The following is a 13,215-nucleotide window of genomic DNA, read 5'->3' on the forward strand; positions in this document are numbered from 1 at the left end:
TTCTGTTCGCCCAAGAACCCATCTCCCTCCCTCGCTGCGCCTGGTGAGAGAGAGAGAGCGAGAGAGCGAGAGAGAAGAAAAGAAGCAGTTTAGCACCACCTGAAGAAGGTCCACAGCAATACCCTAAAACCTAAAATCTCCCAGACTTCTGCTCTAGGGCTTCACACTTTCCCAAAATGGAAGGCGACGACGAGACCTCAGGCCCAATGATTGACGACGAGATCTACGCCAACGGCGTTGGCGGTGACGACGAGAAGCGCAGCAGACCAATCATCAGCAGTGAGCAACTCGACGTCGAGGCCTACGCGAGCCTCTACAGCGGCCGCACGAAGATCATGCGGCTGATTTTCATCGCCAACAAGAGCAAGAGCAACCACGCCATGGAGTTGGAGGCTCTGCGCATGGCCTACGACGAAATCAAGAAGGGAGAAAACACCCAGTTGTTCAGAGACGTCGTGCAGATGATCGGTGGGAGATTGGGACCCGACTATGCGATGGACTTGGCTTGGTGTGAGATGGTGGATAGGAGGGCCGACCAGAAGAAGGAGAAGCTCGAGAACGAGCTCAATGCGTATAGGGTATGCGGTTCTGTTACTCTGTTTTCTTTGTGGTTATCTCTGGAATGTCTAGGGTTTTTATGATTAAATAGTGTATAGGTTGCCTATGGGTGGTTCTACACTGTGTATTTGGGTTTTGTTGGATTTATTACAAGTTATTGTTTAATTGTTTACCTGTTATTGTATATTATAATTCTCCTGTGTGTAGGAAAGAGGTCAATATGAAAGGAGTTAATGGCAATGCCTTTGTGTTTTCTTCGTCTTGCGATAATATTTTGTTTTTGGTTTAGGTTATGTCTAGGAATATGGTTGTAGATGAGCTGTTCTAATCAGGATACGGGAGAGTCATTCGTTTGTCTCTTAGGCAACGTTGGGTACTAAACAAACAACTTGTTCACTGCTCGAGGTTAGCTTGATTGCAGTTGTTTTGGTGGAATAGCGGGAAGATGTTATAACTGAAAACGTGTGGGTATTTAGTAAAGGAGACTGTGAACCTAAAGTTTTGTGCGAGGATATGGATCATAGATATGGAGTTTTGATGTTTGTTAAATTGAAATGGACCACTGGTCTTGTCAACCGAGTCCAGCTGTCAGCTAATAATCAGCTTCAGGCCCAAAATGGAGGTTTTCAAATGCAACATGATCCTTGTTTTAAGGCATGAATCAGTGTTGCAGACTCAGTTAGGTTTATTTGTTGTATGTTTCCCATCTGATGATCCTGTTAGAACTTCTTTTTTTGGATAAATTTTATCAGGATTTAATGACTTCTAATATGCAACATCAAGCTGTTCTGCTGGATTGTAGAGTCTCGATGCTTATTTTATATTTTTAATTGCGGGAGAATGCACTTGGGAGCTTTCTGTCTGAGGGGTTGTTATGTGTGTTTTTGTTGCTGTTTTGTTCCTAAATCATGGAATAAGTGCAATTTCTGTGATTGAAGCCTCTTTGGTTCCCATTGTCTCTTTGATCTCTCATTCTGTCTTTGAATGCTTTTGTGCAGACAAATCTTATCAAAGAAAGCATAAGAATGGGTTACAATGATTTTGGAGATTTTTATTATGCTCATGGTCAACTTGGGGATGCCTTTAAAAATTATGTTCGTACTCGTGATTATTGCACTACAGCAAAGCATATTGTTCATATGTGCATGAGTTCAATTCTGGTCAGCATTGAGATGAGTCAATTTGCTCATGTCTCAAGCTATGTTAGCAAAGCAGAACAATCACCAGAAGCCCTTGACCCAGTTACTGTTGCAAAACTTCGTTGTGCTGCTGGATTGGCTCACTTGGAAGCTAAAAAATACAAGCTTGCTGCTCGTAAGGTTTGTTTGAAGTGTATTATTGTTTCACTTAATCTTATAGTCCTTTTTTTAGATACATATGAATACTTGTATCTTTGTGCTTTAAGATAAGAAGTTGTGAGTGTATGATATCTGCTTTTTTCTATTGGTTAGTCATATTGTGCTTGGTATGGTGATATTATTTACATTTTTAAAGCCTTTACAAACATTTAGTGATGAGCTGATTTTGTTATCTTATTTTCAGTTGTAATCTCTCTGCTCTTGTTGGGCAGAATTTTTGGAGATTTTCAGATATTAAATTTATGCCTTCAAAATCAAAAGAACCAGTTGGGAATTAATTATAGCTGATTTAGTGTTACCTGGTATCTAAGTTTTAAGATGGTCCTGGTTCCCTAAATTTTGACCTTGTGGCCCATTATTTAGTAACATCAGTTCCATTATCTATTGTTCTTGTAAGACTTCTATGGTTTTAATCTATCTTATTCACTGTGAAATTACAGTTCTTGGAAACCGGGCATGAATTGGGAAACCACTACAATGAAGTGATTGCACCTCAAGATGTTGCAACATATGGTGGGCTTTGTGCACTTGCAAGTTTTGACCGAATGGAACTGAAGGCATATATTCTTTCTTTCCTTGGACTATCGTTTCCTTTGTTTTTTAATGATTTCTTGTTTAGAAGTAGAGTACTCTTTCTCAGTAAGCGATTTTATTTGACAGAACAAAGTTATAGACAACCTGAACTTCCGGAATTTTTTAGAGTTAGTACCTGAAGTAAGGGAGCTTATCAATGACTTCTACTCAAGGTAATCTATTGTGATGTAATCTTTTTAGTTGTCTAATTGCTGTATCTATGTGTCAATATTGGCAATGTTGCTGCAATGTGCACAATGCCATATGGTAGAAAAGTGTCAAGTCCTACTAAGAAATAGTGTGAAAATTTATGGGTCTCAATCATGCAAGGATCTTAACACGAGTTTTTCTTTTCAAACATTATTATCAAGTTACATTAGACCTTGCTTATTCTTGACATAATGCATCCTGTAGGTAATGAAAGAAAGTACAAGGGAATTTCAGCTTTATATGTATTTAAGTTGAAATGATATTAGACCTTGTTAACTCATTTCCAATGAGTTAACATTTTTCAATTCGTTATTGGGATTGAGTATGATAAATTGAAGGATTAGTTGGCATGCTTGTGCAATTGTTTTAATCAATTGACAGTGGTGATGGGCTGTTGTCTGATTTATGTTCAGATATTTCGGTTTCAGTAACATGTGTTTTCTTTTCTGTTGTAGCCATTATGCTTCGTGTCTGGATTACCTTGGGAATCTCAAAGCAAATCTGTTGCTTGACATCCATTTGCATGACCACCTCGAGACACTTTATGGTCAAATCCGCCACAAGGCTCTCATCCAGTATACGCACCCCTTTGTGTCCGTAGATTTACACATGATGGCCAGTGCTTTCAAAACTGATGTTTCAGGGCTAGAGAAAGAACTTGAAGCTTTAATCACTGACAACCAAGTTCAGGTGGGCTTTGCAATGCCATCTGTTTTTGTATTGGACTAGATAACTCACTCCACGGTCATTTGTTGAATGGACCCCATATATGCTATATATTGGTTTACCTACATATTCTGTTCTTGAATCCCAATGCTGAATCAGTTTTTGTGGTAGGGTTTGGGGTGGGTGGATGATGTGAAACTTCAGATTCAGTTGTTTTGCATGTGTACATTTTTGTTCTTTATTGAGCTAACTCATGATGCCACTGCAGGCTCGAATTGACTCACACAACAAAATTCTATATGCACGACATGCGGATCAAAGGAATGCAACTTTCCAACGGGTGCTTCAGACGGGTGATGAGTTTGATCGGGATGTTAAGTCAATGCTGCTTAGGGTGAATCTTATCAAGCACGAATACAATCTTAAGGGATCAAGGAAACCCTGAATTTATTTTTAGACAGTGTTAGTCTGGCCAGGGTTTGCTTGTGCTCTTTTATTTTTGACATTCATCTGCTTGGTCAACTAGCACGGCGGAGGATTTGACAAATCTAGAAGGCCAGGATGCAAATTTATGCGACAATTACCAATGTTAGATGGTTGCTGTCTTGTATATTCACAGATTTTTAGTTTTCATCTTGATTCAGTTGCAGCATTTATTCAGATTATATTCTCGCATCCGTTGCTTGCTGCTATTTCTTCAGTTTCTGGGTTTCTTCTCTCCGTTTGGTTGTTTAATACATATGATCCCTCTGAATGACCATGTCAAATGCCAAAGTCAAATACTCAAATAAAAAATCGAAATCGAAATTGAGATACGCCTTCAAGTGTCTGAATCTCAAATTTCAACACTCAAAAGTTTGCCCAAGTTTGACGTTGTGGGCAGGTTGGCCGTAACAATTTGTCTAACATTTTGAAAACGTTTGAAAGAAAATGTTAGGCAGGTTCTGAATGGAGATCTCCCTAACATTTTCAAAGTTTGTGTCTTTTTTACATGGGAAAATAACCCCCTACGCATTTTTTTACTACACTTCCAATTTTGTTTTTTTGGAATATAAAGAACATCAATATCTTATTTATCTTATTTATTTTTACATCATTTAGTGATTAGAATTTAATCTAAATTTTAATTATTAATTACTACAGATTATTGATCAACATCACCTCATAATTGTAAGCACAAAAATAAAAACCCTGTCCTGGATGCCATTAATAATAAATTATTTTCTTCTTGTGAAAGAGATTAAGGATTACAAAGTTCAACTTAGGCTGACCTGCTACTTGACTTGCTAGTCTATTCTTGTTATTAAAAAAGCACATGTTGGCTGAAATTAATACCCATCCTTTTCTTTTCTTTTTTAGCCTGAAAATTTTAATTCCCATCTTGTTCCCCTCAAATTATATATACAGTTTTAATAATTACTCTCAAAAACTTTCCTTTTCTATTCAATATCGGGAAGCAGACAACTCCTGGATATTATAATTTTTGTGACCTCCTGAAATTTTCCCATCACCTTCCTCACAGCTGTCCATCACATGCTCCACTTACTTCAAGTTCAAGTTCAAGGCTTTCAAGGCTTCAACCCAATGGATCTCGCCCAAATTTTCCTCACCACATCTGTAATTGTAGCCCCCCCATTTTTATTCAACAATAAAAAAAGGAGAAAGGAAATCTATCAAAGGAATAATTTCTCATCTCTATAATATATTAGTATTACTAGATTTATTGGTTTAAAAAATTAAATTAAAATGGAGAGCCACCAGTAAGCAACAGAGAAGAAGAGCTCTCTAGACTCTATCTTCATCGTCTACAGTCCCACTCCTCCACCTCTCTCTCTCTCTCTCACACCTCCAAACACGTAAACCCTAACAACCCACCAATCTAATCTCTGCCCAAAACAACTCAAAATCCCGTCTTTTTCAAAACCCAGAAGCCAAGTCCATCCATTTCTCCCGACCCCAATGCCGATTTGATCGGATCCGACTCCCACTTGATCCGAGCCCAAATGGGTCACCTGAACCTGCCCGCATCCAAGCGGAGCCCGAGGCAATGGCGCCTCTTGGACCTTGTCTCAGCGGCCTTCTTCGGCATAGTGATTGTCTTCTTCCTCCTAGTCTTCACTCCCTTGGGTGACTCGCTCGCTGCCTCGGGTCGCCAGGCTCTTCTCTTATCGACCAATGCCGATCCGAGGCAACGACACCGTTTAGTGGCGTTGGTGGAGCTCGGGCAGCACCAGCAGCCCATTGAGGCATGCCCGGTCGATGCCGTCGACCACATGCCGTGCGAGGACCCCAGGCGCAACAGCCAATTAAGTCGAGAGATGAACTTTTACAGAGAGAGGCATTGCCCTCTGCCTGAGGAGACCCCTCTCTGCTTGATCCCACCTCCCAATGGCTACAAGATTCCGGTTCAGTGGCCCGACAGCTTGCACAAGGTGTGTGTGGTTTTGGGTTCATTTCAATTCTTCAATTTGCTTTTTTGGGTTAATTGCATATTTTGTCTTTGAATTAGCATTTGAGTCTCTTTTATGACTGAGCTTTTCGGTGAATGTTTGAGGATCTATGAATGAGAGGTGGTATATCCGAGATTAATGGTGTTGGTGGTATAGCAAGTTTAAGCTTTTGATGTTTGCAATCGAGCTTGTTTGTTAAATTTTTCTATGCACGACTGTTATACTGGGAACAAGAATGCAAGCCTCAAAATATAAAGTTGTGTAGTACAAATAGAATTATTGAATAGGAGTATCTGTGCATTGTAGTTAAGGAACTTTGTAATGTGTTAGAAATATACAAATCTCGACATGCTACTTTTAGCTACTTGTTCAGGCCAAAAAGAAAAAGAGATTGTAGTAGCTTGTTGATAAATGTTAGTGCTGTACTTTTCTCCTGCTAGCACACTCTTCATTCTCTCCCTGGCTACCACAGCTGCTCAAGAACCTTTGACAGCCTTGTGTTACTCATTTTTGGTTTTATGTTCTTGAATTTTGAATTTAAGATCCGCATAGGATTTGATGGGCCAGAAATAACTGTAAACAGCTAACTAAATAAGTGAAATCTAGACTGCTTATTAGGGGCCTTTTCTTTTATAATTACTGATGGCTCAAAATTTGATTGTCTTTCTAGTCCTCTTCTTGTTTTGGAATATTTGCCCAGTGTTTTGTAATCAGAGATAGAATGAGTTTCATTTGATGTTCTATATCAAAGTCATAAAGCACCACCCCATGGTTCTTTTTTAACGTGTCTTAAAGTACTGTAATCTGTGTATAGATATGGCACAGCAACATGCCACACAACAAAATCGCGGACAGGAAAGGTCATCAGGGGTGGATGAAACTGGAAGGCCCACACTTCATTTTCCCTGGTGGTGGCACCATGTTTCCAGATGGAGCTATACAATATATTGAAAAACTTGGACAGTACATCCCTATCAGTGATGGCGTCCTGCGAACTGCTCTCGATATGGGTTGTGGGGTAAGAGCAATGTTCCTTTTTCTTGAGACCGTACTAGTTTTCGTTTCGAATTTCACAAATTTTTGATGCTATACAGGTTGCCAGTTTTGGGGGGTATCTTCTGTCCAAAGACATTTTGGCGATGTCATTTGCTCCAAGAGATTCCCACAAGTCACAGATACAATTTGCATTGGAAAGAGGAATTCCAGCATTTGTTGCCATGCTTGGCACACGCAGGCTTCCATTTCCTGCTTTCTCATTTGATTTGGTGCACTGCTCTCGATGTTTGATCCCTTTTACTGCCTATAGTGAGTTCTTGTCACCTGTAACCTCGCATATTGTTACAGTTTTTCTACCCCTGCTACTTGCTCTTATCATAAAGGAATCTGGAATTGTGCAGATGCCACATATTTCCTTGAAGTGGATCGTTTACTTCGCCCAGGAGGATACCTAGTAATCTCCGGTCCTCCTGTGCAGTGGACTAATCAAGACAAGGAATGGGCGGATCTCCAGGGTGTCGCAAGAGCATTGTGTTATGAGCTGATTGCTGTGGATGGAAACACAGCTGTCTGGAAAAAGCCTGCTGGAGATTCATGCCTTCCAAACCAAAATGAATTTGGCCTTGAATTGTGTGATGAATCAGATGACCCAAGTGATGCATGGTAACCGCCTCAGAATCGATTCTAAGTTTCTTAGTTTTTCTTCCCCTTCCCCCAAATGGAACCTTTATGTTAGTATGAAGTGATTGTTTTCCATAGCTATGTCCTTTTATAAGTCCGGAAAAAATTAAAGTACAAACTCTTGCCGTCTAACCATTGCAGCATGTTGGACACAAAATTTTATTATCAAAGGTCATATTCAAAGAATTTATGGAATTGGTACCAATAAACTCAATTGTTATGCAGGTATTACAATTTAAAGAAATGTATGAGTAGGACATCTTCTGTCAAGGGAGAATATGCTGTTGGGATGATTTCAAAGTGGCCAGAGAGGCTGACAAAAGCTCCTGCAAGGGCCACACTCATGAGAAACGGCATTGATGTGTTTGAGGCTGACACGCGACGTTGGGTGAGAAGAGTTGCCTACTATAAGAGCTCCCTAAACCTGAAGCTTGGAACTCCAGCTGTACGCAATGTCATGGACATGAATGCATTTTTTGGAGGTTTTGCAGCTGCACTAAAATCTGACGTTGTGTGGGTGATGAATGTTGTTCCTGCCCGCAAGCCCTCAACTCTTTCCGTAATCTTTGACAGAGGTCTTATTGGAGTATACCATGACTGGTGAGTGTTGTATTATTTTTCCTCCAATGTGTTCCACACATAAGTCCTTTGATGGAGCCAACCTAAGCTTTGTTCCCAGTCCAAGTCAAGTCACATTTTTATCTTCTGAAATATGCTGTGTCAATCAAGGATTAAATGTGGTGTTGAATTCTCGGGTGGGAGTATGCATCTTACAGGTCCCATTGTGTATATTTTAATGCCACGCACTTAAGTAACATTGCTCATTGGGAACCAGTTGATGGCACAATAAAAAGGTTTATAGTTCAAGCTGCTGCGAAGAGTGCACTTTTTACGCTATCGTGCTCTTACGCCTGCTTTAGTACTATATCCACAAATCTTTCTTATATTATTATTTTTCAATTGGGTTACGTTTTAGAAACCAGTGAACCTGCCCCATAACACAGTTTGAACTCCTTAATCTGTAAATTAATGATCAAAGCAGTGATAATTTTCTGTACAAAAGGGTGCAAAAACTTTTCATCAATATTACTGTAACTATCTTTGATGTTAGTCCCCATCTCGTTTGTATGCATTCTTTTCCTAAAGTCCTCATTTGATCATGTTATGCAGTGCTCTGGAATTGTGATAGTATTATGGAACTTCTACTGATGAGCTAATATTTTTTCTTGATGGTCTCAGGTGTGAGCCTTTCTCAACGTACCCTCGTTCTTATGACTTCATCCATGTAACTGGAATTGAATCCCTCATAAAGCATCCAGGTTCCACCAAGAACAGGTACTTCTACAGTTCTAGTTCCTACTCTGTTTCTTGAATCAACCGATTCCTACATTCTTACAGCAGTATTAAACCGTTGCACATGTTTCAGTGTAATCCTAAAGTGACATTTTCATATATTTGGCAAGATACTTGATGAAGGGCATGATTGTTCTTAAACAACCTATGCTCACGTTTCTTGATTTTTCTGCAGTTGTAACCTTGTGGATTTGATGGTGGAGATGGATCGAATGTTGCGTCCCGAAGGAACGGTTCTGGTTAGAGACTCCCCTGAAGTAATAGAAAAAGTAGCTCGCATAGCTCATGCCGTAAGGTGGACTGCTAGCATACATGAGAAAGAACCAGAGTCACACGGGAGAGAGAAAATTCTTGTTGCAACGAAAACGTTTTGGACTTTGCCTTCAGCATCCAACTGATGTGAAGGTTCATCTCCATGCATGGATGTAGTTTCTTTCTTATCCACCACTCCCTATTATGTAAGGAGATAATAGGGTTAGAATAGGGAGGGCTTGAAAGATGGGAAGACATGCAGCTTTTTTGTTAGATTACACCCAAAAAAGAAGAAAAAACAAAAGAAAGGAACCAAAAAAAAAAGGTGGCAATCATATGTTCAGTTTCCAAGGATAATGTAATTTGATATTATTTATTGCCCATCAATTTGATGATGCTTTGCATTATTGCATTTGTCCTCAAAACATTGTCGTTTCAAGGGGAGAAAATGGTGGCAGATGGTTTGATAGATTCAGTGTTCATGCCCTGTTCACACAGTGTGCTAATGAAAATGACAATTGCTCCCAAAGTCAAAAGATGTCATCACATTCTACTGATTGTTTTATACCGAAGGGTATGTCGGGAATTATAACCCTTGTGAGCAAACTGAAGGATTTTTCTGTGAGAGTGCAGAATTAAGATTTTTAAAATTCTCAGAGGGTATGAGAAGAATTTGAGTGTTGATAAATATAATGGATACAATCAGTAAGATATTTTCTTGAAATGAGCTAAAGGGTAAAAAATGGTAAATAAAAACATTTCCTTTCCTTTTTCTTATGACTTTTCTTGCCATCCAAACAAAGGAAATTCATTTTTCCTTGACATGTGGGAGAGTAACTATGCAAGTAGATGAGTTGGTGCCAAACTCCCAACCGGCGTCTAAGTATTCATTCCATTCCCATTGGGTCCTTTCATTGAATGGTGAGAAAGAGAGAGAAAAGAAAAGAGTAGGAGGCCCAGATAGATTAGATAGGCGGTAGTAGATTAGATAGATGCAAAGTAAATGCAGAACGCAAGCTCAGAGTTGGGCTGTTTCCTTCAGATGATAGCTACAACTGACAACACCCAGGATTTTATTTCTGCTTTTACTTTGGGGGCATCTTCCCCCACTGATGGACCCCATCAAAACCAAGAAATTGCAGAAAAGACTTTTGATAATTAAGAAGGTGGTGATGCTTCAAAACTAAGAAAATTCATCTTCGAACTCTCACCCAATCAGTACTTGAACTGCTCCAATTGGGTTTTTTTCAAGGCCAGGTGTGAAAGGAAGTGCATAAAATGAATGCTTGAGGAATAAGTTATTTTTTGTTACAATGAGGAATAATTTGGGGTCAAAATAAAATCAATGAATTGGTTTATTTTATTTCAAAGTGGTACCGCAAAGTACTTCTAGACGCTCTAGTTTAGTCGTATGTGTATGCATGATTGATTTCTAACTACTAATATGAAACTCACATGCATTTACAATCAGAAATCATCTACTCTCGCATAGACTATTGATCGTAACACTTCTCTTATTTAACAACTATGACATGTGAAGACAATTATTTGCACTTAGAATGGATCAACAATAAATTTTATTAATGTTTTCTGGAAAAAAAAATTATTACCGTTTTGATAGCATTTGTATGAGTTTTCTCAGAGATTTTCACCCCTTTCACATACACATATAGCCCTTTCAAATTTTCAGAAGGAAACAAAAATTAAACACTTAAAGTATTGTAAAAATGATCATGGACATCACAATTAACAGTCTATTATGGTCTGACTACTGTTAACTGGCTGGGAGGCTGAACAACAAAGTCAGAGTTATGCTTTGCCTTGTGTTCATATGAGGAGAGGGAACCAAGAAAAATGATCAAAGGGTACATGAAATTTGTAAAGGGTTGCTTGTCTGTAGTGTAGTTGGCAGCATCAAATATACAGTCAAATACTATTATTGACTTTCTGTTAACCTAGTTTTTGCTACTCTATTATCCCAACCTTGTTGCTTTCCTTTCACACCTTGAAGAATTAAGGAAGGTCAAAGTTGTATCACAATTCAAAAGCTTACAATGAGATTACATGCTCCAAAGGAGAAGAGACCACATTACTTACCAGAAGTTGACAGATTGCGGTAATTTTTATAACAAGCAAGCGCTCAGTCAAAGTAAGTGATGCATGATTAAGAAGGCGTCTCAAGTTCAACATCCATTATTAATTGATCCAAACAAGTCAGAAGATGAAATGCGTGCACTTTTGGATTGCTGAAAGGGAATTTAGAAAGAAAAGTGAAATGATTGATCCTGGATTGGGCATATACATATATACGTATGTATGTGTGTGTGTGTGTGTGTATATGGGCTGTGTATATATAAGTTTTGCCTGTCAGCAAAACATTGCATGTGCTGTGCATGCCCTTTTACACAGAGCTAAATCCATGAGAAGTATTTAGATGAGAGCAACATGGCTCAACATGAATGTGATTTTTCAACCAGGGTTTTTTTTTAAATTTAAAAATAAAATAAAATTGAAGCAGGGTAGAATTTAATCCTTAGACGTTAAGGCCATCTCCAATCATGTTCGATCCAAGTAATATATGGAGCTTTATTCCGTCTGGAATTTTGCCTGGATTGGTATTATGGTCCGTTTATGTACATGATTGAAGAAGGCCTAAAATTAAGATTCAAATTTGTACTGCATAGATACAGTACATGTCAACATTATAGAGTGAATAATTTTCAACCGTTGAGCTGTAAATCTACTCATTTTTTTTGTTATATCTATTAGGCAACAAAGACCATTTGAGAGCACCCTCAAAAAAGGACCCTCATTCATATCTCTTGGTTTTCAAACAAGAAGATCATTGAAAACCAACCAATAAATAGTTAACTGCGTGTCCATTACTTCTGCCACATATTTTCCTGCAATCAAACAACCTCAAAAAATCACAGAAAGGTTTTCTTTTCATTTTTTCTGTCTGTAAAATACCTTTTATAATTGTTTCTCAAAAACTACTTGGGAAAATATATCATGAGGATGTTTGGTTGGCAACATTTGTTCAAACCTTTTTGCTCATTTTTTTCATAAAGAAAGTGATGTGTCATACACCTACTTTTTATTTTCTTTTATCAGTTATGGCAATTAAATAAATAGGAATTTTATTTTAACGGATGTGATTATCTAACTCCCAAATATATATAGTTGAAATGTGAAGAACTTTTGAGCAATTCATGGACACGGCATGGGAGGTGAAATAACTTTTTATTTTTTCTTCTTTCTCTCTCTCTGTTTTTTGTTTTGTTTTTCTTTGTTTTTTTTTTTTGGGTGTGTTTAAGAATTGTTAGTCATTTATCTCCAAAAGGTTTGGAGCATATATTTAAACTCGCATCAATTATGAGGCTTAAATATCAAATAGTAATTCAACCATATAATACATCACATAAACAATATTATTAATGGCTAACACAATTCTTTTACTCACAACAGATGATATTCATTTACAATCAAACTCATCTTTTTTTTTTTCTTTTTTTTTTCTTTTTTTTTTCTGTCGTTATTAAAGTTTTGGGGTGAAAATAAAAGAAAAGAGGCAAATGTCATATACCTCGCTTGTGCTTTTGAGAGAGACGATAATTGTATTCATAAATGCAGGAAAAGGAAAGCGAACATCAAACAATCAGAATCTAGAAAGACCAAGCATGATCTAAGGAGATGGGCACAATCTCAGCATAATCAAAGAAACCAACTATATGTTGTAGGGCAACATCCAAAAATACCAATGGAGTTCAATGTAATTAGTTAAAGCTGGGAGATGTCCACAAGACCCATAAATGAAACCTCTTAGACCAAGTCTTTTTAGGCATCATGTGTCTCCTTTGCTACCCACAATCAAGTCTTGGTCAACTTCGTTGTGAATGAATTAGTCAAATTTTATTTGTTTTTATTGTGAAAATGAGTAAGATATGAAATAGAGAGAGGGGTTAAAAGGGTATTGTGATTATATATTTTTCTACAAAAACCACGCCAAAAAAAAAAAATCATCATATGCAAGGTGCAACAAATAGGTGGAGACCCCAAGTTTGTTTGTCAAATAATTATTATGGCAAGTGAGGAACAAGTCAATGAATTAATGTTTC

The 13,215-nt window shown here is 38.0% G+C and overlaps 2 protein-coding genes across 2 annotated transcripts; both read left to right on the plus strand.

Annotated features, from left to right (window-relative positions):
* On the plus strand, nucleotides 46-4,057 carry LOC18787326 (COP9 signalosome complex subunit 1). The gene is made up of 6 exons (XM_007220931.2): nucleotides 46-578; nucleotides 1,557-1,877; nucleotides 2,357-2,473; nucleotides 2,577-2,662; nucleotides 3,155-3,389; nucleotides 3,634-4,057. Exons 1-6 carry the CDS (start codon nucleotides 177-179, stop codon nucleotides 3,808-3,810), a joined length of 1,338 nt encoding a protein of 445 aa, XP_007220993.1. The 5' UTR covers nucleotides 46-176; the 3' UTR covers nucleotides 3,811-4,057.
* LOC18787531 (probable methyltransferase PMT13) lies at nucleotides 4,737-9,522 on the plus strand. Its single transcript, XM_007220484.2, has 7 exons — nucleotides 4,737-5,797; nucleotides 6,630-6,833; nucleotides 6,910-7,120; nucleotides 7,213-7,474; nucleotides 7,718-8,092; nucleotides 8,732-8,827; nucleotides 9,021-9,522. Exons 1-7 carry the CDS (start codon nucleotides 5,369-5,371, stop codon nucleotides 9,241-9,243), a joined length of 1,800 nt encoding a protein of 599 aa, XP_007220546.1. The 5' UTR covers nucleotides 4,737-5,368; the 3' UTR covers nucleotides 9,244-9,522.

The sequence above is a fragment of the Prunus persica genome, chromosome G2 (assembly GCF_000346465.2).
Source record: "Prunus persica cultivar Lovell chromosome G2, Prunus_persica_NCBIv2, whole genome shotgun sequence".
Taxonomy (NCBI): domain Eukaryota; kingdom Viridiplantae; phylum Streptophyta; class Magnoliopsida; order Rosales; family Rosaceae; genus Prunus; species Prunus persica.